The 27,228-nt window shown below is 35.3% G+C and overlaps 1 protein-coding gene across 9 annotated transcripts in view; it reads left to right on the top strand.

Annotated features, from left to right (window-relative positions):
• Window positions 1-27,228, top strand: part of LOC126859263 (RNA binding protein fox-1 homolog 2) — a 250,378-nt gene that overhangs the window by 143,695 nt on the left and 79,455 nt on the right. For all 9 annotated transcript variants that reach the window (XM_050610362.1, XM_050610366.1, XM_050610361.1 and 6 more), the window contains 3 exons: window positions 9,447-9,737; window positions 20,275-20,538; window positions 21,375-21,428. In XM_050610362.1, coding sequence (XP_050466319.1) covers window positions 9,450-9,737; window positions 20,275-20,538; window positions 21,375-21,428 — 606 coding nt within the window. In that variant the 5' untranslated portion in view covers window positions 9,447-9,449. The remainder of the gene's footprint in view (window positions 1-9,446; window positions 9,738-20,274; window positions 20,539-21,374; window positions 21,429-27,228) is intronic.

The following is a 27,228-nucleotide window of genomic DNA, read 5'->3' as shown; positions in this document are numbered from 1 at the left end:
TTTCCGGACAACGCGGTGATATCAATTTACACACGGCCAATTTTAGTTATTTCGCGAAAAATCTCATCAAAACGGAATTCTTCTATAGCAGACGACGTGAACGCTAATTTTATCATTTGACCGCGTACATTTATAAACACGCTTGATGTAAATGGCTGATAAGGAATTTAGATTTTTTTAACTTTGGGCTACGAGATCGTTGCCAGAATTATGTCGGGATATGATCTTTATTTGATGAATCAATCGAATATAATTTAATTTTGTTTTGCAGATGTATACGCTGCGGTGAAAACCACGTGACATTTATCGTGTTAATTTATATCAGCAAATGAAAATGGATGGGTTAATAAATGTATATGATAAAATAACTTATATATTTATAAATGCGAGTATCGATGTATCGCGAATTTTGTGTTTTAGACTGTAGAATGCATAAACTGTTTCTGTTTAAATTTAATTTTTCTTACAGATACTATGCGCGAGTATTGTATATTGAAATATTTAAACGTTGATTTTTAAAATACCTACCGCTTGGTAAACAGCTTCCAGGCACTGGATAATTTTAGACTTTCCTCCATGGCTTCCGAGATTAGCATGTCTCAGCGTGAGACTCTTAGGGCCCTCCCGTCAAAATCAAAAATATATCATTCGTTGTGTGGGAGTTTGGAATCTAAATCTGACAACACCGTGCAATATGAATATACGTGAATATGTGAACGGGGAAAAGATATCAAGTATATATAAGAAGAGATTGTATTTTAACTTTGACAAAATATTCTAGAAATTATATACTATTAAAATATTACAATTGTTTTTAGAATTACGGAGTAAGTAAAACATGATAGAAATTAAATTGCCTCGAGAACTGAAATGTTAAAAATAAAACGTCGAAACGTCGTTGCAGTTTAGAAACAATGTTTACAGTTACAGCTTAAAAGCCCGATGATGCATAAAGTTTCTCTCTTGGATATATTTGCAGATAAACATAATTTAGCGATCGTAAAATATTGCACAAGCATGAACTCGTGTCTATCGCAGACGTGGATTCATCCTACATCTCTGATATAATATATTTTTTTTTTTCCTCGACGGATAAAATTTTCCGACCCGCGGTAGAAACACATGTCGAATTCTCGCAAGCCGCTTTAATTTCCCCGGTGTGTATTTTCCGACGAAAATAGCGACGCTTTGCGGAAAGGATGCGCTCTGGGTCGCTATCGAGCTTTACGCGAGTGCGAAATTGACGTTTGAGGGAGGAGAACTGAAAGTCGAATATGTTTCGCGTTTGACAAAATAGACTGAACTTGCTTTGAAATCATCATGCATCGACGAGGTTGGTAAACACACACAAATACCACTCTCCGTAATCATTCGACCGCGATATTACATCGAGGCAGAAGGTTTGCCGATCGTTATCGAGGAACGTGGATCGATTCGCCCCGAGTCCCTGAGATGGGTTACTTTGTTATAACGTCGCTGCGCCGTCGTGCGAGATACGAATCGCATGAGTATATTATGACAGACGTACGTCTACGAACGTAACGTGCACGGTTTAACATGGGAAATGTACTATTTTTCGCTCGACAATTTACATCTCATTACGGACGATTGGCTTACCTATATATTTATCCGACGCAATAGAAGAATTAATATAATTTAATCGGACGATGAGATATTTATCGAACGATGCTTGATCGTTGTCGGATATCCGTACTGGTTTTCGAGGATAATCGCAACGAGACATGTAAATTTAGACGGATGGATTTACCACGGAATACGAAGGAGACACACGCGAAGCTATTTACGTAACGTCTCGTTACGTGATAAAAGAGCTATCGATCGATGTTGACGATCGATGGCGGATGTAATTACCACACGTAGACTTTAGCTATTTTCATGCATCGTTATACATGTATATGTGTAAATGTATGTATTTTTATGTGCGTGTATATATATATATATATATATATATATATGTATTGCCTACTACTGTATATATGAGATTGTAATGTGTCAGAGGCACTCCCATCAAATGGGCAATTTCCTTTGTGTAGCGAGACGACGATCTCACGGGGACGGGAGTGTAGCCCCCTCACCGTATAAGGCCCAAAGTGCTGGCAGGCCCGAGCGGTGAGAATGCGCTTCGTTGAACGCGTCCCGCAGGTCGCGGCAAGAGGTTCTTTAGAAACCTTCCACTGGCAGAGCGGGCCATCCATTAACGCGAATTAGAGTATTTAACTCGGCGTGCGAGCAGAACGAGGAAGAAAAGAGAATGTGGTCGAAGGGAGGGATGTAGGAATGAGAATGGAGGCGATCGGACTCGCACAGCCAATTGGCTGTGATCCTCACTGAATGCTTTTCGTTATTGAATGCTCAGCGTGAATAAAAATATATATATGTCACCAGCAATATATATTCAGTGAGACGATAACTTCGGTCTGGAAATTTTTTATATAAAGATAATCATGTTTTCCATTTTTGATGCGAGCGAGCGATCAATTTTCACAAGTTCTACAATTATTATGTGAATACGTAAAAAGTTATTAATGACTATTCTCCTGACTTTTTCGTTTTATATTTAGCTTTTAAGTTTCGACTCGGAATATCTATTCGCAAATAATATATCGAGTGAAATAAAAGCTTTGAAAATTGAATTTAATTGCTATCGGGCACCAATCAAATTTTTTTTATATACGTTTCTCTCTGCTATTTTATAACGAAATGTTATAAAATAAATCGCGAGATAAAATCGATTATTGTATGAAAAAGATAAAAATTATTCTTGTATTAATATTATCGAAATATAGACTTTTTATGTTAAAATCTTATGCTTAGATAGCCAACTTTCACGTTATAAATTAATAATAAAACATTAATAAAATAAAATTTTGTGATAGTATAATTGATACGATTAACACTATAGAATCGTATGTCGATAATAACGATGCTATTGTCCCGATGTAGAAATACAAAAAACATCGAATCAAAAAATAAAATGCATCATAAAACGTTTTTATGATTTCCGTCCATACTCTTTAATTCTTTGTAGTCCGAGAACTCTGATGCATACTACATATATATCGTCATAGCAGCGCCAACGGAGTGCAAAGGGTTAAAGTCTGCTTGTCGTTTCGAGGAACACGTAATAAAAGAGGGGGTAATCCTTAAGTAATCCCTAAGCCTCTATGTTTGTGCCCCTATTCTCGTCAAACGGTGAATTGAAACGATTCCGTAATAATCGTGGAATGATAAACTCTACCGACGAATAATAAAGCGCATAGAAAAGGATATACCGGATGTGCTTTAAACTCGGCCGGTCGGAAAACCACCCGCTCTCTCTCTCTCTCTCTCTCTCTCTCTCTCGGGCCGCCCGTTCACTATTGATTTCAGGTTTATTCTTGGCGGCTCGCGTTCGCTTTGCTGGCGTCAAAACATCGAAAGGACGAGGAAGGGTACACTGCACCGCGCGTTTGAGATCCTAATATTCAAGGGCAGAACGCTGTCGCGGAAGCTTTACATGCCGCCCTGTGAGTGTCGAGACAGCACTCGTGAAAGCACTCAAAACGAAAAGCCTGATAGTTAAATTGCGAGAGCTTTACTCGCGCTTGCATACGTGTGCGTATATTGCGTATGTGTGCGTGTGTGTGTGTGTCTGCCGTTGAAATTATTATTGCTCGCTTTCTGGATACGACGTAATGACTGACGGTTCGGTTGCTCCGCGGGAGAGCGCCATACAGCAGCAGTGAGCAACATCTCTGTATAAAGATTTAAATTAATGTATCTTTATAAATATATATACTGGGCGCGCGTGTGTGTGAGTGTAGTGTATATATATATATATATATATATATATATATATATATATATATATATATGCTTTACAAGGTGTTCGTCATTATCTCGGTTTATCAGACGTGTAATTACGTTTAGAAAATCAGTTATTATAATTTTATTCTTATCTCTTTATTTGGTTTTCTTCAATCGCGCATAGAAAATACGATACAACGAGACTTGATACAATAGACTTCATCAATTTTATCTCCCATCTTAATATATAATATATAAATGTATTAAAGTATAGTAATGTAATATTTGAAGAGAAAGAGAAATAGCTACTTTCAGATAATCGTATTGTACCTTTCTTGTTCGGAACGATACAACTTTCTTGATTTTTTTTTTGTTTTGTTTTTTTGTAATGGACGTCTTTTTCCATTGGCAAATAATATTGCGACAACCGCTTTCGTATTTCAAACGCAATGCATCTCAATGCAATTTCTATTTGCGCATACAAATAAAACAAAATTCTTCAACTACACCGTTATCTCTATTCGAAAAAATACGAACTTATCCGTATATTCTGCAATATTGCAAATGTTTCATTGTTATACCAGGATATTTATGTTTTGTGCAAAAATGAATTAATATTTAATTGATAAATTAACCAACAATATAGTAGTTCTGCGTGTGAATTAGATTTAAAATGCAGAGTTTTATGTTGCTTCTGTAATTGTATATTTTTTAATTTAGTTAATGTATTCTTACATAACGTATAATCCGTTTATTATTAAAATTGAGGAGTTTCTGCTGTGGAAAACATTCTGTGTACTTTACTCGCGTAACTTCGTCAATGAGACAATTATACAACTCGCCTTAATTTGCACAATTCGTATGAAATAGTCTTTTACTTGCTATTGTGTTCGCCTTTTCTACTGCCAATTCCGATAACGTTGATCCACGTGCAGATCGACAAGCCAGTTTCCTGATTTGCCGGTTATCTCTGCCTCTCAACCTTCTTCTCCCCCAATTTTAGTCGATAAGACAGACATTGTATACGCGAAAAGTGCCATCTTGTTTGGTCGATGGCACTCTTAAAATAGATCATTTGTTCGATACATACAATTTTATGCGAAATAATCTAAAGCAGAGAGAGAGAAAAAGAAAGAGAGAGAGAGAGAGGATAACTCTGTTTGAAAGTTCGTATTAACTTAGTTGCTTGTAATATTGAACAAACATGAGCATACTCTGCTACGAAAGCAAACGAATGTGCTTGGCGAGCCTTTAACGTATTAGGATGACAATTAAAAGATATCTGTCTAAGAATAATTTTATTTTTCTTTTTTAATCAAATTATTCTTATTATTTTATAAGATAGTATAATATTTTAAACTCTGCATCATTTATTTTTATTGCTTCACCATTGCTCTAAAAGTTAAGAACAAAAATAATTAATGATGCACTAAAATTGAAATGTAGTAGCGAGGCTTCAATAATAAAACAAATTTAAAATAATTTTATCGCTTCCGCTCTATTTAAGTTTTTTATAAAAAATTATAATCTAAATATATATGTAATCCAAAGTTAGTTTCAAATTTTATCATTTTTTACTGAAGTTCAAGTTGAATAATATATAACTCGTACAAGAGTAAATGATGATTGTCAAAGTAATATGGCAACTGACGGGAAGATGAATTGACAGTTTCGCATAATCGTCTGAACAACCATTCGTTTCGAATATTCAATTAAGTGATGCGAGTGCAGTGTCTCGCGCCGCTATTCAGAGAACGTTTTATTTATTCTCTACGCCCGAGGAAGCTGATCGAATTAGCGTGGCGTCATTAAAATTTTTTTTTCATTACGCCATGCCTGGTCTCGCGCACGCGATCGCCGTAAGGCCTAGCTATGTAACACGGCGGCGACACGCTTCGCTGATGCCGAAGGGGAAGCGAACTCTGAATGGTGCCTTGTATGCGAGGAAAGCCTCAGTCTGTTCGCCAGCGCGAATAAGAAAGGGGAAGCAGACGACAAAGAAGATTGTTAAGATTGTCGTTGAATGAGTGAAAACGAGCCATTTGCTAAAATAGAATTGAGAATTTTATCTCGAGAAAGGTATACGCGAGTAACGGTTCTTCTGAAATATAACAAAGTACATAAAGTACGTGATCACACTTTTTGACAATCTCTCTTTACGATATTTGCAGAAAGGAATTTTGTCTTTTTAAATTCAACCAAGTTATATATAATTATTTTACATAAATATAATTTATCGTCTATAAGCGCGTGTAACTTCAACGAATTTTATTTAAATATGCGACAGGAAAAAACGTTCATTTAGCTCCTCCGCATATAAATGCGATTGAAATTTGATTTTACTCGAGACAATACAGTTATTTGACGTATTTAAACTTCCGATTATGTAATGAATAAAAAAGTACTATTGCTTATAGAGAAGTGAAGACTCGTGTCAGCGGATGCTACTTATCGCGCGGCGTCGTTCATTTTGTATAAATTAGATCAATCAATTAACGTACTGCATATATACGGTTCGGAATTTAAATACGTATTTCCTTGATCTCGCCTATCGAGATATTGATATGCGTTTTCGCTCAGGTCCTTCAGAAGAAAATTCGCGTAGTTTCCCTGACCGTTCCGGGGACATATTTCCCGCGTCAGCGGGAAGGGAAATTAGGTCGACCTAGAGATCACGTTTTCCACTGTGCGCACTCTCCATTCTTTATCCATCCTGTCCCTTTCGTTGATTAAGCTACGCTCGCGGAATAGTGAGGAGACGAAGGTGGAGAGAGAGCCGGCCGGAGGCGACTTCCTCTCGGCCTCGTTCAAACTTGTTAGTTTCGGCTCATTCGCCGCGAGGATTCTTTGCGAAGGAATCCACTTTGTCTTCTACACGTGAGACGCTTCACGTATTCTTTTTCATCTTCGATTGTCCCTCGAGCAACGTATTTTCTTCCCAATTTTTTCCTCTCTTTCTAATCCGTCGTTCCATGCGCTCTTCGTGAAAAAATTTTATTTCTTAATGTCGCTGATCAGGCTTTTGGAATTTTCTCGTAACAGCTTTTCCTTAATAATGTTTATGTAATTAAATTTTAGAAAATTATTTGATTTTCTTCGTTACAGAGTTTAAAAGAATTGATATTGGAATAATATTTTGTGCACACAGTTTGAGCTGTAAATGGAATTGCGAAATTAATTTTCAGAAAAAAGGGAGTAATAAAACTAAATACAATATCTTTATCAATAAACGTGAATTATAATCACGTATTCTAAATATTAGGATGTATCACAATTACATATATAGCTGTGCAGTATTCGAATAGAGAGAGAGAGAGAAAGAATCATACTACTTTTATTCTGATATCACTGCTTTTGATATAAATATAGATTGTTACATTTATCAGTCGAAGCTATCGCAATCAAGCACACGAAATCATCTCCGCTCGCAGCACTTTGTTGTTGTCGGATCTTTGCGTAATTACTGAGACCGAGAGACCCTCATTTCTCAGACTTAACAAAGAGCACGCGGGGCTCTTCCTCGTGGAGTTTCATCTCCGTTCGCGCGCGACCGGTTCGTATCGGCGAAATCCGGTCTAAATCGAGTTTTCAGAAAAATGTTGAAGGTAGAAATAATAAACGACCTTTTGCCACGGGAGTGGCGATGTCGAGGAGAGGGAAGAGAGGGGCGTTCAGAAATAATCTAGAAAGAAGGGAGAACTGGACAAACCATCTGTAACCTGCCACGCGCGAGATTGTGGATGGCACAACCTGAGGGCGAACCATAAATTATAGTTACCCTCTACTGTCTATGGTAAATCGTCCGCCGCCCCGCAAATCCCTCCTCGTCTCTTTTCCATTCTATAAAACTCTTCCTTACTTAAACTCTTTGGCCGCGAAATCAGAAAATCTCATTGAATATCGATGAATTTTTATTTGTGTTTAGATGCCGAAAAGAATATCAGTTTAATTTGTTCGTGAAATTTAAGGACGATTCAAAGTATTTTTACACGATACAGAATTTGATAATATTTTTATGATAAACGAAAAAAGATAATAAACAAGTGTTTATACGACCAAACTGGCAATTTATTGTTTGATTATTATATCACGACGTTTCGACCATATGGTTTTGGTCCTTATCAAGTGAAACTAAAATTACAATATAATAAATAATGATAGTCATGTTACAAAAAAAAAAAAAAATAGGATTAAGCAACTTACGTTATAATTAAAAAGTAGAAAGAGAAAAATCGAAATGTCAAACTGACATTGTGTCAACCACTGTGTTTGGAATACTGAGATCAACTAAACGACCTTTATTAATTTATCGTATATGTTGTTTAAATTCTCTGTATCTTTTTGGGAATTAAGATCTTTTTGGGAAAAAAGATAATCTTTCTTAAAATGAGAACGTAAAAATTGTAAAACGATAAGCAATTTATATTTTATATTTACAACTTTTTAATCGTAATATTAGATAGCTGTATTTTGTAGCTGTAATTTATTTTCAACACGGAATTACACACGGGCTGATGAGCAACAATCGATTCATATCCAATTTACATCTTTATTACCTGATATCGAGTCGCAGGTGACAATGGCGTAATACACATTATTCAAATGCCTAGGGATATCCAACTTTGTTGATTGATTCTGTTCGTGAATATAAGGAATGGAAGGGAAGAGAACCGAGAACCATGGAGTTCTCTGTGAATGAAATGATTTAATTTTAAATATATATAAAAATGTTATCTTTAGCAAGAACTTGTAGTTTAAGATTGCTTGAGGTATTATTCAACCAATTGCAACTTGCCGCGATGGAACATTGCCAGAAATCTTTCTTCTCTGGTACGATTACGTCCGTGGTGACGATGAATAGTGCGCCACCGCACGAAAAATTGGCAACGTCATTTTCGTTTCCATTATCCTTTATCTTTAACGACCTCGGAGAGATGGGAAAAAGTGAACTGAAAAGTGACCTGTGCAATAATAAAAATGTTTGTCTCTCTTGTCTCGCAAATAAAAAGCAAGAGTGATCAAATTTTAATGGAAGTTAATGGACCAAATATGTTTAATATATTTATTGTAATTCATCCATCTTCATATTTGACTCGCTTTAAATCATAAATAACATGCTAATGCAATTGAGAATTGCGCAATTGATCAATCGAGACCAAACGAATATTTTTAAACTTAATTATGAGAGATTTAATTGAAAGTTTGCAATTCCAATTCTCAACTTGCAATTCACAACTTTATCAATATTAATTTATTTAATTAAACTGGAAATTTATTAGTAAAAATAATAATGAAAAACATAAATCGATTAAGATGCGTTGCGTGTATTATTGAAGCTTATAAAAGGCTTATAAATAAGCTCATAAAAAGAAGCTTTTATATAGAGTATTTCAGATCTTTTCACATTTATCGATGTTAATCTTTAGAAATCAGAAATTTGATTTTTCGCCTCTAGCTTAGTCTCTTTCTAGAACATCATTTTAATATGAATTTATAAATTTTAATATCGAGAATTGAAAAATTTCACAAAAGAAACAAATCTATTATCTAGATTTAAAAGATTAACATCTCATTGCTAGATCTTAGAGTTACATCTGCAGAGCAGATCGAAATTCACGAGAGATAATATTGTTTTACAGCACATGGTGCAGACAGGGATGGCTGCGCCCTATGGTGGGGGTGTCTTTCCCCCTCCGGTGAACGGGGTCGCGGGTGTCGTGGGGGCGGCCGGTGCAGCCGGTGACGTTAAACCACCGCCGCCAGTGCCGGTGAAGGAGGAAAGCGCCGGTGCACCCCAGCAGCAACCCCCGGCCGGTGGGCCCCAAGTGCCGCCCGCAGCGGGTGCGCCCCATCCTGCCGCCCCTGGTGCGCCGACCGCGGCCAGTTTCAGTCCGCCGCCACCTCCGAATGGGGTCGATCAACAGGCCATCGTAAGTTTTTGTTTCTTAATCGAACACAGTCATGTCAGCTTGTTTGATGACTGGTCACTTTGACTATAACTTGTAGTATGATAATGATTAGGGTGGAGTCAGGGATTTTATTCGCAAGTTGTATTGCATTATACGTGGGAGCGAATTATGATAATAAATTTAATCATATATGCATAGCGGAGATTTTTTTTAAATATTATATGTACTCGTTTGAAGAGAGACAATACAATTGTAGGAAATTTAATATCACATTCAGCACCGAGCAATGTAAGTATTTTTCCGAGCCATTCCCACATTGTGTGCATCTTATATAAAAGCAACAAGGAAGAAGAATCTTTATATAATCACTGTCTCGCCTTTCTTCGTGAACACGTAACTCGTTCCGCGACACCAAGAGACCATTACATTATTGGCTATTTGAGTCCGTGTGGATCCGTATATAACGAGACCACAAGCAGGACACTTTGTTAGAGCAAGCTCGTTAATCTTTTTTAGCTATCATTAAATTACGCGAAATGAGCTCTTGCGAGCACGTGTCTTTCTAGGATTCTGGTAGCGCACGTTTGTCACCGGAAAAGCAAATTTTTCCTCGAAACTTTCGCGTCTTTCATCCTTCCTGTTTTCCTACTCAAAGAGAAGGCGCGGTCATTGTCCCGTCACGTAGTTGCGCTTGCCGTCAATGATTCCGGACACGTATAAATGGGAGAGGAGACATCGCCGCATTGACGACGAATGAATTCCACGAGAGGATCCTTGTAATTCATAACAGAATGCGCGATAGACGAAGGAGAGGCGAGGAGTGATTTACTCGTTGAATAAAAGAATTTTCTCTCTCGATATTTTTCTCAATGTTGAAATGTGATACTCGAGATTTCAACATATTTTCGCGAAATCGGAACTTTCATTTTGATTCAATCCACTCGAGGAAAAAAAGATAATTTTGTGAAAATAATATAATATAATATAATATAATAATATAATTAATGTTTATATATTTATATTAAAAATTTAAAGACAATACAAAATGTTTTATCTAAAGAAAAATAACAATGATTCAGAAATAAGGCTATGTGTCGCGTGAATCGCATTTATCTAAAATCAGCTGATTTTTATACGTGCATGCTAATTTTGGGAACGGTAATTTTAATATATTTAAAACGATTTATTGAATTTATAAAGTTCGTTAAATCCAAGTGATTTTCGAGCAGATTAATTCCAGAAGCAATAAAAAAATTTACAAAGTTTTATCTCGATACACGGGCTTGTAAAACCTTATTGCATTTTAAATTTAATCTCTCGTTAGCGAACGTAATCGATGTTATACGATTTAATTGGCAATATGCAAGCGTTTCATGCTTGCATGGCAATTAGAGAGACACGGACTTACGTTAAACACGAGATTTGTAACGATTTCTTTTTTGTTTTGTTTATTTTATGACCATTTTATTTGCCAGATGATTGTAGCGCATCGAGTTATAACTTTTCTCATTCTGCTACAAATTATTAATTATATTTTCTTGCATCCATTTCTATGCTGTACTTCGCATTTGTAACGAAAGTATCTTTCAAAAATATTTACATTGATTTGCATTTTTCAATTGGTCTGTGAATTTTTGAGGATATTTTTATTTGCCACGATAATGATTGTGACTTTTAAATCTAAGTGAATATATCGTGCGCGAAAATGTTGATTTCTTTATGTAAAGCTGTTATTTTTTATATTAAAAAAAAAGTGAAATATATACACATTAGATTAAACAAATTACAATTAAAAGAGCTCTTTCGACAAATGAACACATTGTATTAATATGAGATATAATTATGCAATTTTATTTTTTGCTTTTTACGTTTCAACTAATTTTATATAAATTTTCTCACAGATCTTTTTCCATGCAAATCTTTTGGAATTTGTTTTAAAATGAAAAAAGCATATATATATATATATATATATATATATATATATATATATATATAGTTTTAGGCTTTCAGATCTATTCTTCTCAAAATGCTGTTATTATTCACGCGTCCGTTTTTAAAGCGAACGCATTCAGCAACGATCGATTTTACGCTTCTAGCAAGTGCTAAATGATTAATCAGTAATTGCGTTTTAATAGCCGAACGTGGATGAATCCTCTTTGTTTGAAATTGGTTAGCGGTTCACGGGGAAACGACGTCGTTCGCATGATAGATACGCGATTACGAGATATAATCCGATGCCATTAATTCACTTGAAATTCATACGACGCATCGGCGGCGATGCGTAGAGGCTCGTCGAAAAGCTACAATGCGTTCCCGTCCTGTCCATCGTTTCTCCCATTCATTATTATCGGAGACACCGCGACCAGCTTTCCATCTCTGATTTACGACCATCCTGAATTACGAACGGCAGGATAAACGACAATCGCCGTTTAATGTTAAATAAAGATCGGAGATCACACACGCGAGACGCAACGATAAGTAATAAACAATAAATTGATTTCATACTCGATTCGAAATGCAAAAAAATTTTCGCCGTTCGCGCGATATCGTATGTATAAAGAAAATAATGTCTGTAAATGCCGTGTAAAAAATTAATTATCGACAATGATGTTGATATAAATCTCGTTAGTTTTGCGCGACTTTCTCTCTATATTTTACTTTCGACAGCGCGAGAATGTTATTTTCATACATTGTTCGTAAATTCGAGAGTACATCTCTGTGTAAGAAGAAAATTAGCGCTATAGTGAATTGAATTAAAGCTTTATATTTAACGAATCTCCTAATAATTGTTATATTCCCGAGTTACTCTATAATTATTCATGACAATCTATCATTTCATATTCAATGGTTTTCTGTCGCTACAATAACAACGATAACTAAAAACATAGCAATAACAACATATATATATTTATATGTACTGTAAATTTGAGTGAAACTGTTGCAGAGTTATTATCTAAACTTTATTGCAAATATTTTCAAATAATTTTCATTATTTTTATATATCAGCGGTATCAGAAGATACCACAACTGAGAAAATACAACGAGATTTAGATAAAATATTGCGATGTTGCGCTAAATCAATAAAAAAATCCATGGTTTTACAATAAAAAGAATAATATCCTTGAAGTTGATATTCTTTCTTGTTGTTTTATCAGCAGCTTTTTGTGTTACTATAAAACTATCACGAAATACAAACTCGGGCGTAATCATGTAATGTTATTTCATCAAGGTTTGACATATAATTTCTCTTTTTTTTTTCTCTCGCCAGAAATAAGTTTGTATCCGATCGAAAGCGGAATGTATGACTTGATAACAATTACCGCGCACAATTAGATGAGAAAAGTAAATAATTCGCGGACAATGTCATGGTTTCGATCGTGGTCGCTTTATCCCGCGATAAACGAATATATCTGCTTAATTAACCGGATCCGGTTACTCATTGAATTGAAAATTGCGTGCACGCAATTTATTTGAGCTTTTAGATGTGTGCAAGAGGTCAGCTGGGACACAGGAATCTGCATTTCTACCGTGCAGTCTTCTCCGCCTCCACCATCTCCTCCTCTTCCTCCTCCTCCTCCTCCGCCGCGTTTCTACCTTTCTCCATAGTGCCATTCCAAACGGATGGCCGCGCAATTGTATTGTGTTTGCACCGTTGCGACACACATATATTATATTATCGCGGAACTACGGAACGTTATGCCCGAGAGTCGCGCACATACATACGGTCGGTCTGGCAATTTGTTGTCCATAAATTTTTGACTTGTCTAAATCGTACCCGTCATTCAAAAGAGAGATAAATCGCTGTCCCAAAATCGCGTCAGTTTTGAGGATAAGGTAAATTATTAAGAAAGTATCTTTAAGAAATTAGCTACTTTTAAAATTATATTTAATATTTAATTCAATATCTCGAAAGAGGTATAAATCCATCTTTGATAAAATAATGCGTAGTAAAGAGTGAATATGATTTTATTAATAATGATTTGTAAATTAAATATTTTCAATTGCGTACACTATGTCATAAAGAGATAGAAAACGGGAGAAAGAATGACTTGTTTTTATAAATTTTCTACTTTATTTTTTTCAACTCCTCTTAGGGAATATTGCAATACAAGCATAATCTAGGATTGCCTAGGTACAATATAACATTGTACGACGTTATAGCGCACGTAGTATATCTATATCTTTTGTATTCGGTGCGTGCATTTCTAGTTGTCTAGATGCGTGAGGACTCGTAATGGCGCATTCGAGTTTCCCAGCATTAGATGAAATGCCGTTGGACTCTCTTTCGAGTTAACTCGCACTGAGACGATCTCCGTTTTAGCAATCCCGCTGTCTGAATAGTTCTGTGCGAAAATTTCAACCGTACTCCAAGACATATTACTGCTGAAATAACCCGGTTCAGCATTGTTTTATGTCATGATCTGTTTTAAACTAATGGAAACACTCGAAAGCGCAGACAAGGAAAAAGTTTCCGCCTGCAGTTATTTCAAAATTCATAGACGCTCTTCACTGAAATAAATTCTGTGTTGTTAATGATTTCCAACTTTTTTCATTCATGTGCTATGTTTTGTTATATATATACATTTTTTTTTTTTTTAATAAATGTAACGTTATATCATACTTAGTCAACATTAAATTAAAATAGAGAGGCAATATTATTATATGCGAATAAAATATTTATTTCTACAATCATTATTCATGATTATCTCAGTTTATCGTAAAGATCGTCTCAGAGCACTTACTTATGTCTAAGTACTTCCTATCGTATTAGGAAAACAGAAATTGGTCGAGAAATCAGCAGAGTGGAAGAAGAAGCATGAGAACCTTGAATTATTATGAATATGTTTTTTAAAATATAAAATCGAAAAGGGCAGAAATTTCTTTGGCCTTATATTTTTCCGCTCGCTGAAAGCATCTGCAGCATTGAGCGGTGTTCGTTAGTCGCAAAAAGTCGAGGCCGCTTTGCCGGTACTCGAATACGCTGTGAAGAGTTCGCTATTCGTCGAGTTTACCGGCGCGAAACTTTGCAATATGCAACGGGGTTTGAAAATTTTCCTATCCCCTTCTCTCCTCTCCTCTCTCTCTCTCTCTCTCTCTCTCTCTCTCTCTCTCTTCTCTTTTCTTCCACGACAACCTGCCGCTAATGAATATAAAGTTGCGGCCGTCGTCTGGAACTTTCTGAAATTGCCAAGTAGTGGCGAATTACCCGCCATGCCGCCGTATTCAACGAAGGAAAATGTCTGTACTAGCCGTTACGCATTGTTTTATTGTTTTCCGTCGCATTGCGCTAAGACCATTTGATGGAACAAGAGGCAATAAAAGGCGCTTTTCTTGATCACTCTTTGATTATTCGAGTTGCTTTGCTTATACAAAAGATTGGAGAACTTTGAGAAACTCGGGAAAATTATTAAGATATTACTGCGAATTGTCGCATAAATTACAATAATGATACATTTAAATTACAATAATGATACATTTACATTTTACTAATGTCCTTAATATTATTATGTATATGTGTATGAAGAGTTTGTATTTTTCTGTAGAAAATATAAATATATCATAAATTATGATGACTTAGTATTTGATAGTTTAAGCAGATATCTCTAACAAAAAAATGTTTTAAAACAAAATGAATTGACAAGTTAAGCAACAACATTCGCACATTTTATTTTATTTTGCGAAATTTTTCTCATCATTCTTTTTTTTCATAAATTCTTAAATAATAAGGTGAGATTTATAAATAATAACAGAAATAAAAATGAAAAGAAAATATTATTTTACACCTTTGGTTTTTTTATAGAAAATGAAAAGGATAATTAACTCTATTTTAGATGTTTGATTCTTTTATAGAATAAACATGCTGACCGCGCAAAGATAAAAACAAAAGATATTTTTGATAAATGTTTTTTTTTTCCTTTTTTTTAGGCGAACACGTTATCTATTTTCCCATGAATTTTTTTGTTGTATCTTTAAAATAAAGCAAGTAGGAAGGGGAATAAGCAAATGGCTCGAAGTTTTGGAGCGAACGGCTATAAATCCTTGCCTTGGAAACGACACATCTCTATTATTCATGCCGGACTGAAAGCTTCTCGAACTGTACAGAATTCGCGAGCGTTTCCTCGCTTGATGACATTATCCATCTTCCGCGGTTTACATAATTTGTCGGGTTTATCTCGTCTAACTTCTCGCGCGTTCCTTCATGCAGTGATTTGTATGCGTCTAATCTCATCCGCGCTAAGTCTATTTTATATATGTACATAAATATATATATACTATAACAAATAAAGGCAATAAAGATTTAGATACTTTCCGATGCGCGAATTTCGATTTTCTCGATATGTTTCGTAATCTAAGACAATAAAATTTTTTAAACTAAACTTCATTTCAAAAGCAATATTTGATGAATCTATCATTATCAATACAAAATTGCAAAAAGAAAAAAAAATATAGTCGATTAATAAGCGTATAACTGTAGAATATAAATGTCTCGCCCTTATAAGCGTTTAAATAATTTTTTATTAATGTTTAATATTTTTCATGGAAATAATTACGATAATGTTTTGTACAAGGACCTAGAGTTCATGGAAGATAATTTATAATCTGGTTAGAGAACCTTATAAATGCGAAGGTGGTGTAAAATTTTTAAAGCCTTTCCTTGCACGCTTCTTGATTGCTACAATAAAATATGAATGTTGTTACCGCGTAGCAATTATACTAACAATCGTCTTCCTACACTTTCATTTACATAATATTTCATCACACCACACATTTGCATTTTCGCTCCGCAGATAAATCTTTTACCACTAACAAGCCGCAATTATATTAAAGCAGACAAAGTTACGAGAGCAAAATATACTTTTGGCAACACGAAATCCACGTAAAGCACGTCTCGCTTAAATTTGTCTAACGATTCTCTCGTTGTTGCAAACTTGTCAGCCATTTGCTCGAAGCGACGTGCACTACTATACCGAAAGTTGCAGGAATAAATGTTCGTATCAATTGACGTCCGGGTGTACTTTGCGCATCTCTGTCGTGAACGAAGTACGCTGCCGGAATATCAAGCAGTTCGTTTGAATGCCGATTTCTATCGACAGAGATAGAAGCGTAGCTAACGAGGATGGATCGAGAAACTCCTCAATGACACGCGGACGAAGTCTCAAAAAAATTTAATTTGCTAGCTTTGCTGTATATATATATATATAAAATTTGTTCAGTCTGGAATAAAGATATTTTCTACAAGCATAATTAAATCTGCAAATTAAATCTGTGCTTTAGAAGAGGAGAGTGAAATGTGAATAATGAAGATAAATAAGAAAAAATTTGTTTAAAAAATGCTTTGCGCATTTTATTAATTTCATATTCCAATGTTACAGACGAAGAGCTTGTTATACAAAAATTTCTCTCGAAGAATAATAATAATCGCAATTTGTTTTTCCCTGTCTTTTTATTGTTCTCCTTCTCTTTTGTTCTTGTAATAAATCTTTCGAATCTCAATCTTCTGTATCCGAATACTTATAAATGCAAATAAGCATAAACAAGCTTTCTTAAAAACACAATAAGTACAAAAATACAATACCTGGATTAAGATACATAATAAGTAACCGCATGATCATTGTGTAGCTTTCTTTAAGCTTATATTTTTTTATTAATTTTTTTTTTTTGTACACTACGTTTTAAACACCGTGGATATTTTTGGTTTAGAATTTCTTTATGGTTGAAAAAATTAAATTAATGAGGAATTATCACGCTTTTTATGAATACGCAAAGTCTTGAGAAGAATAACCTCATATGAATGGATATCAATATTCGCAAAGTCGAAAGAGGAAATATGCCGATGGAATTCCAATTTTTTGCAAACGTCGTTCATCAAATTGGAATAATTTCATCTAATTGAAATAGCCAATTTTCAATCACGGAACGACAGAGAGCAAAGGGATTCTCGTTTCGTTTGTGACACGTCATGTTATAGCCTTTGTTAGGAAGGCACTAGAAACTTTTTCAATGATTCAAGCTAGTTAATTATATGTTTAATGGATTTCCATTTCTACAGTCGATGTAAAAATTTTGTATTAATTAATGAAATAATGATTAAAAAATAAATGAATGGTTTGTTAAAACAGATAAAATACATAAGAAAAAATATCGCTTTGCGATATAGCGTTTTTTTTCTAGAAAATTATGGCCTTTAAATAATAAATTTTAATTACACATTTATCTTTTATTGAAATTTATTTTTTATTATTATTATAAATAATATATATATATATATATATATATATATATATATATATATATATATAATAAAATTAAAGAATTTTAAAGCGCGAAATAAAAAGATGAAAATGTTTGGCAGAGAATAAAACAGGAAAGAGAAAGAGATTATCGAAATTTTTCCGTGAATGATCACTGTTCATGGCATACATTAAAGGAGGGATCGGGAGATTTATCCCTGGATAGACGAGGACTGGTGGCTTGTTCTGCTGCTTTCCACTCTGTTAAATTTCTGCCCGTTCGTCGTTGCATCAGGAAGGCTACGCTTCCTTCTTTCGTACGCGTAGATTGGGGTGGGGAAAAAAAAAAGTTTCAATCTCCTGCGAAACAAGCTTTCGCCGACGTCATAAAAGCGTGCCCGCAAGCGTATTGACGCGCTCTCATCGCGTAATCCGACGATGAAACGTCAGCCGATGCGTAATGAGTAGTTCATTGAGCAGTAATACTCGACCTGGGGAACTAAAAGAATTAGCAGATAGATAATGATGTGTGTGGAAATAAAACAAATATTTGATAAGAGATATTTTATTAAAATAATAACTATATTAAAAAATATTTAATAAAATATTAATAAAAGATCTGTATAATTTTTACAAATATAAATGAATAATTCAGTATGAATATTCTTATTTGACATAATTCAAGAACTGATTGTGAATATTAAGAGATAGCTCTTAAAGCCTTCAAATTTTTAGATAACCGCGCGAAAGATAATTTCACTGATATTTACGGTCATTTAAAAAAAAATTTATACAAACTTTCCTCCATATTCTCTGCCTTAATCGCGCGAGTTTACATGCTAAAGGGAAATGGCTCATTGCGATAAATTAATGGCTTCATACATTGCCGATATTTCGCAAGTTTCGCGCGCGAAGCAGCAGCTGCGTCTGACCGCGCACGGCGCGCATTCACTTGGCGGCCGTTAGTAGTGCAGGCGTGATAAGGTCGGCCATTTGGCTGACCACTTTCAGATATTACCACTTGCAGTTTCCGCCGAGCTTCCCGACTTAACATGAACGATCATATTTCTGGTTTATGTGTACAGCGACCGCTTACACGTACATTGTAAATCATTATTTATAACCTGTGCGAGATTGGATGGACTCTGGTGATAATCCCGTACCTCGGAACACCTTGATTGTATATAATGCGGGAAAAAGAAAAGGTGAAGCAAAATGTTACAACGGAACGATGTACATTTCTTGCTAATGGCAAATCTTTTAGTTTCGCGTTATTCATGTTTTATTTTAACAACGAGAGCGATTCCTATTTTTTTATAAAAATTCCACGGTTTTAACGAGGAAATATCTGAAAGCACTGCTATTATATAATTTATTGCTGTCACGGTGAAGAATTATTAACACGAAAGAGAACCGGGAGTGATTTACCATCATCTCTCATCGATGCAATCGGTCATCGTAGCGACACGCAATGGTACCGCCATGCATTATGCATTCATCGGTTCATGTAAGGAGATAGTAGAATTTCTTTTATTGCCTAGATACATATAATAAAGATATCATGTGCCTGTGCATGCGAGGCATATGAAATTTCACCGCGATATTTTGATATAATAATTATTGTGTGACGTCAAGTTTGCCTTTTAATTTTCGAGTCACGGAATGACCTTTTGGTTTTATCCTTTCCATACTGATCGATTGTTTCACATTATATAATACCGTGGCTCTTTATATCTTTTTAGGGAACATTTAAAATGTTTGACAAATTTTTTCCGTCTCACTAATTGCACTGTGCGCGTTGTTGTTTATCGCAAATGAAGCAATGTTTCAACGTACCGCGAGAGTACAGTCATTATTACGCTCCGCGTCAGCTCTGCGTTGCCGTGTGTATTATGTCAACGTATATTACGGTGTAACTCCGACGCCAAAGTATCGCAAACTAAAGTTTGCAGCCGCATCGCCGAGTTGTCGTTTGCGCCATTTATTACTCACGACAGTCTCCTAAGCGTCTCCTTTTTTATTGATTTACTTGCCGTCGCTCGCGGCAATTATTTCACACGCCTATCAATCATTCATTCTGCGATAGATACTAAAACATCGATGTTGATCTTTCATAATAATTTCCTTTTCTTACGAAGATTTAAATATAAATGCAAATTATGGATATTTTTAATGCAGATATAAATTGAAATGTAATTATTTGTGATATATGAAATATAATATACGAATATTATAGATATAAATAAAAATGTTATTTAGCTTTGTAGTCCTTCCTGTTTTCATCGCGTGAATTTTTAAACGTATGGTTTTTCTTTTTCCGACGACAGTCGGAGGTGTTTCAGGCTGCGGTTGCGGCAGCCGCAGCTGCAGCTGCGGGAGGTGGCGGTCAACAGCCAGCACCAACACCGGGCGGCAACGAGACCAACCCCGAAGGCGGAGTGGAGGCCGCTACGTTGGTACCTGTCACCTCAGGCGCGACGACACCTGCAACAGCGACACAGGGTACCGACCTCAAAGGTCAACCAAAACGCCTGCACGTCAGCAACATACCTTTCCGCTTTCGAGATCCTGATCTCAGAGCAATGTTTGGGGTAAGTATAATTTCTTCCTCTTCGCTTGCTTATATTGACATCCTTTGCTGTCAGGAAGATTTGCATGTCGATTTGATTTGATTGTGACATACGCGAGATTTTCTATATACAGGCTTTTTTGTAAAATTTTTAGCTTCTTTATAAAAAAGCTTTAATTTTTTGTAAAGCGCCGGGTGTCTATAGGATTGCTTTTTACAAATATCTGGACTTTTTATAAGCAGATTAAATTTACAAAGAACCTGCTACACATATATATACACATCTATAAGAGATAAAAATTTTTAGCGAGATATAGAAGATTTATACAAGCAAATTCTTTTTTTCATTCGACAAAGATACATACAAAGTCTTTAATAATTTGCACAGTGCTATTCTCTAGGCACATTTGATCATTTTATTTATTTTTCGCAATCATTTGTCAAATATATGAAGAACAAAGTGTGTGAAAAGTTTAATATCTATGTTCATAAATTTAATATTTATTAATATGAATGGAAATTCGAGGAAAAGCTTGTGGTATAATAAACTAATATAATTATACACAGTTGTTAACATATGACAGTTTAATTAAAGGATTAATAAAATTAGGAAAGCTTTGTATCAGATTTCCTTTGATACCACGATTGAAAATTTCATTATATACTGTGTCAGTACATGAATATTATACTATTTAATATTATATATTAGCATAATATAACGTTTAGATTTTTCTAAAAATCGAGTTTTTGGCGATATTTACTTTATTGATATTTATTGATAACATATCTATAATAAATTACAATATTAATATCATACTCTATTGTATTCTAAACTTGGCAAATATATTCTCTTTTCAGCAATTTGGGCCAATTCTGGATGTGGAAATCATATTTAATGAAAGGGGAAGTAAGGTAAGCTCACATCGAGCCCTTAGGCTGCGAGCCACCCCTGTCAACCTGCTCTTGACAATACCGTTTAATTTTAAGCTAATATCATGCTGAACGAAATTCTCGCATCCAGAACAAATATTTTTATATTTTTTTTTTTTTCTCTCTTTTTAAAACTGTAACTGCTAAACATGAAATTTGTATTTATTTGTGTAGGGATTAGCTTAAAAATATATATTCTTTGAGAATTTATAATAAAAAATATATCTTTTATAAAATCGATAATTTGAGATAAATCGAAATATTTTTGGAAACCGTGTTATGCAATTTTGCAGTCATTATTTTCAAAATATTTATTATATAGGTTTCACCTTTTTCGTCCTTCGCTGTTCGTAGCAATCATGAAAATTGGCGTTGTAAACGTGACTCGATTTTCTATCACGTATATATAAGTTGTTCTCGTTTATTTATTAAAATAGTTTTCCGAGAATGTTCTGGAAGCGAAAATGTCGCGGAAGCTATAATGATCTTGTTAAGGGATGCAGCATCACGAACGCTCGATACATATGTGTGTGTGTGTGTGTGTATGTGTGTGTGTATAATATTCGATATGAGAGTAAAAGGCTGGAAGAACTAATATTAAATCCCAGAAAAATAGCAATATCCCTTGATGAGAATACGAAAACGTGATGCTGCAACCGCTATACACGTTCTTTTTTTTTCAGCGCGATGGCGACATTTCGTTAGCGTGTTTAATCTTGTTATAATCTTGATATAAAATTACGAAGTGCCATTGTCAGTTATCATTTTTTCGTCTTTAATCGTCGATGTTATGCAATTTTAATAATGACTCCGATGTTTTCGAATAATATTCTCTGAATTTTCATGCAAATAATTCGTCGAACTTTAGTCTGTGTTTAAATGCATTGTGATTTCTTGCGTAATCTTATAATCGCAGGTTCATATTTGCGATGAATATCTATAATCGAAATGACAAACTCCATTGCGATGCTCTTTTTTCATTTCTTTTTTTCAACTATATTGTTTTCATTTATCGAATTTTATCGAATTTTTCTCCACAATTATTTTCTCCCGAAACAACCACATTAATTCTTGATAGAAGCCAGAAAGCATTGCCAGAGATCATAGTCACGATCACCGACTGTTTACGCTAACGGCATTGTGCAATTGTACAATTTGATAAAAAAAAAAAAAAAAAGAAAAGTTCTCGCATGTAAACGAGTTAGAAATGTAAATTGCTTTCAATATGGATGACAACGGGGAGAGAGGTCGGGATAAGATCCGTAGTAATACATTGTGCCGACAATCGGCATCCGGCGAACCGACCGGTGTGCATATTCAGCGTCTTGGCGTCAAGTACACCCAAGTGCACTTCATCAAGTCGAACCGGTAACCCAGTATTCCACCGACGTCTGCAGACGTTACGCGTGGCGACCTGTCACTGATTATACGTGGGCGGGATCATACTTCGAGTCTATATATATGAGTATATTTAGTATGTTTTTTTCCAAAGCATTCTCAATAAATTATTCAAAAATTATCTCTAGACCTAAAAGTATCTTAACTTTTATCCTTGCTTGATCTTATAAATTTGGACGAAACGCCAAAATATTCTCAATATTTCATGACTACTTTAAAAGCAGTTGAGAAACCTTCTTTCTGAGGAATCTATATTCTGATGACTTCTAAGTTTCTTCGATATTAATTCTTGATACTTTGAGGAGAAGATGTTCTTTGCACTTTATTCAGAACACTTAAACTAGTGTTTAACTTAAATTGTTAATTCGAAAATATTTTTAAGAGATGATTAAATATTGTTTCAGTTTGTTATTCTCGAAAAAAACGAGACATGGATATATTTATCTGAAGTTATTTCACGAGAAAGGATTACGTGGAAACAGGTAGCCTGTAAATAATGCCTTCTGAGCATAAATTTACACACGATATTTCCGGCTAGTTAAAGTACAAAGTTCAAGGAACTTACTTTATACAAGAATATCGCGAGAGATAAGTCTCGCAAGAGTTTGCCCATTTCAATCTCTCGAGTTTATATCGAAAATTCCTTTAACTTTATGTTATCTCATCGGCAATGTTTTCGATTCCATCGATGCTACTTTGTAACCAAGTTCTTTGCGCAATAAGTGCATCAAAGTCACGCAAACTAGTATTATACTTTTTAGCAGCACCATGTTCTTTCTTTCGCGTTATACCTTACAATCGGCTTTCCCGAATGAATTCTTGCTAGCTATTATGTTACTATTTCAAGATTTGCAAGAGAGATCGATGTTTCAATTATCGTGCTCGCTAACCAATTAGTGCACAGACAAAAGCTCGACGACGTTTCGCGTGCTGGAAATGAAAATAATATTCCGATATCCGCGATTATTCATTGGTAGATGTATTTATTCGAAATCTCAAATTTATAATGTAATTTATACTGTAATTTATTGTTGTAAATTTTTGAGAGAAAAAAAAATACATATATATATAACGTCAGTAGAGGGAGTAAGAATCAACAATCATATACGTATTTATCGTCGATTACATCATTATGGTTGAATATCCGGTACGTCTGTGACGGGCTCTACGGACAGGAAGTCGATGTCGCGGCGCATCCGTACTTGTAACGACCAATCACGGGACGCGATATAGAATGCGAAATGGATTGCTTCCAGCTTCCGGAGGGCGGAACGCGTCGGCGACGAGGGAACTAATTAAACTCTTGCGCGACTCGTTAATTAGCACGCCCAATCAACGAACGAGGTTCGAGTATGCTTTTTACTTGTATTCGCGTATTGCGGCTCAATCGGTGCGGATCGGTCACGTGAAAGCGGTTTAATCGAGAAAGCACGTGAAAGAAATCTCGTGATAAGGGAACACGGTCGGGCACTCACAACCCGACATTGTTAATATTTCGTTGCCGTATTACGATCAATTTGTTACTTATTCTCGGTGCTCACGTGACTGACCGCCATTGTTAACAATATAGCTTATATACGGTTTAATCCATCATTTTGTTTTTATCATTTTTTTTTTATTTTATTGTCGTGGGTCGCGCCACGTATAATTTGACACTCGCATACGAATAAGAGCTTATTTATGAATGTGACATTCGGATAAACAGTTGCTTGTCAGATTGCACTCGATAAAGAGGAGAATGTCGCATAATTTCACGACGAAATTGACAATATCTGACATTACTGTATAATCTCACCGTAACTATATCCATCGCTATATATGCGAGCCATTTGGACGAGCAATTATGCGTACGCGTTACATTAGAAATCCTGCGGAAATCGAGACAATGGCATTATCGTCTTGCCCTTTGCAATGCAAATATATTCCGCGATGCCGCCGCTGGCACGCAGTAAAGCACACGCGGAATTTACTTGGAACGGTATAAGTGTCGCCGTCGCTTTTAGTGCTTAAGTGATTCCGAGGGTGTGACGGGATCTGATGCTTCATGCGGCACGCTATTAAAGGACGGGCGAATAATTATTAATCCAGGATCTAAGACGTCGACAGTATATTGTTTGGCGTAAGCCGGGCCTTTAAACATTTTAACGACATTTACCTGATTGTTTTGAGAAATTTCATTATCTATCGTGTCAGGAAAAGAAATGTCAAAAATATAATGGCGTAACATTTGTACGACACAGTAATTATGCTAAAAAGAGAAATTATTTATTAGAGATAAAATAATAATTGACGATTTAATAATTAAAAATATAGCAAGAGAAAAATTAAACTTTTGTTATTTGTATAGTTTAGAGATCTCAATATTTTTAATTTTTCAAGCGACAAGATCCCGTTACGAGCCTCGGTAGAAATTTTTCAATCGTCACACATTGCTTTTGTAGAATGCACGTGAAACGATGATTTCACGCATCGGATTTGATAGCCGATTCAACACTGATACCTTTTGTCATCGATAGAGTTTCCGAACAAAAAAAAAAAATTGAAAACGTCACTTGCATGCTGCAAAAGCAACGTGCCATTAGTTATAAAACAAGCGAGTGAGTGATCGTGTGTGAGAGAGACCTTTTCTCGAAAGCTTCGTCAATGTAAATGGAATGTGGCATCCCTAATGAAGTGCAGCATTTTGGAAAAAGAGATACTTGAAACTAAAGTGGGAAAAGAGCGCAAACCGAGAATATCCGTTCTAATAAATCTCTTTTTTTTTCTTTCTTTCGCCATACATATATTTATACACATGTATATATATATATATATATATATATATATATATATATATATATATATATTTGTATATATTTATAGATCTATTTTAGCAAAAACATGGCGATAAAAATAAGTAGCTGTTATTTTGTTAGCGTATTAATTAAAAAAAATTTCGATACATGAGACGCGAATTAATATTTTACGGTACTCGGTGCGCGCGCTTTTCCGACACCGCGTATGTGCTAATGACACGTACATACATATACCGATATAACCAATGGTGTTAGTTCTCGTAGTTGTTAGACGAGCTGTTGCATTTTTACTAGCTAGTCTTCCGCATTTTATCATTATTTAGCTCCCATTGGTTATAAGAGCGGTCGTTGCATCTCGCATATCGAGTGTCCGCAGCTGCTCATAATAAATAGCATTGCACGTGAAAAAAATTCCACAAAATGTATAAACAGCCATTCTATTAGTCTAGTTATGACTCATTTATTTTTTCATGATACGATGAATGCGTTTTCTCAAACGTTTTTAACAACATAATCGTAAAATATAACATAATTAGCTTTATATATTTCAGCTTGCATTAACATAGATGATAATTTAAAAAGTAATGTAACATTATAAATAAGAGATATAAGATTACGTGAAATTTGCTATTGATGAAAGAACGAAGAAAATTTTTACAAAAATTCCTTTCTCGCAAAGTATATTGAAATTTATTTCGCATCTTTTTGTATTCCAAAAAAAAGTTTAACGAGGTAAAGCACTTTTATTTGGCAACAGCGGACATTGCGATATACCGGCTGACCCGACCGCCGTCACTTCCGGTCGCGGAGGAGACCCTCGGGAGATGCTGCCCATTTGATTTGATGAAACTTTGTCTCTTTCCCGAAGTTGTATCTAACCAATCCCATCTTCATTCCCACGTCTTCGCCCAACCACGAGGAGTTTAGTCCCAGGGAGTTTCGAGGTGTGTTTAGCGCCGGGCGCAAGAGTCACGCGACCGCAAGAACAATAAAGAAAAGCGGACAAAGTAAGATTATACATATACTTGGAGAAGAGAGGCGAGATTGTCTCTTTTCCCATTGTATTCTTTTCGGGATCAGACCGACGTCCATTTAAAAATTAGCCGCCTTCCACACACGTATGGTTACATCGCGCGGCGAGCCTCTCTCTTTTTTTTTAACTAATCCACCTGCAATATAAACAGCATGATACGTATATATTATACTATTGCATCTTTCAAAGTTTATCGAGTATACGCATGCATACGACGATCGCGATCGTCGTCCCATATATGCGTATGCGCGTTATACGTACATACTATACCTCTATCTGATTGTTATCATTATTATATATGTAAATAGTAGCCGCACGCTTTTGTCTAGGCGAATCGAAGGTATATAATAAACGGCCCATGCTTCTACCTCTTTTATTAATCACGTATGTGTCTTAGGATAGAGAAACGCTGCTTATACGACTTCGTCGTTTCTTTTCCTTTTTTTTTTTTTTGGACGAATCGTTTCACACCGTTGGCTCCTCGTTGCAACGATATATACTATTGTTCTTATATCCATCCGCCAAAATCATCCGAAACTATCCACGATATTTTCCA

Source organism: Cataglyphis hispanica, chromosome 3, assembly GCF_021464435.1.
Source record: "Cataglyphis hispanica isolate Lineage 1 chromosome 3, ULB_Chis1_1.0, whole genome shotgun sequence".
NCBI classification, from domain to species: domain Eukaryota; kingdom Metazoa; phylum Arthropoda; class Insecta; order Hymenoptera; family Formicidae; genus Cataglyphis; species Cataglyphis hispanica.
This window is presented reverse-complemented; position numbering and strand designations above follow the sequence as displayed.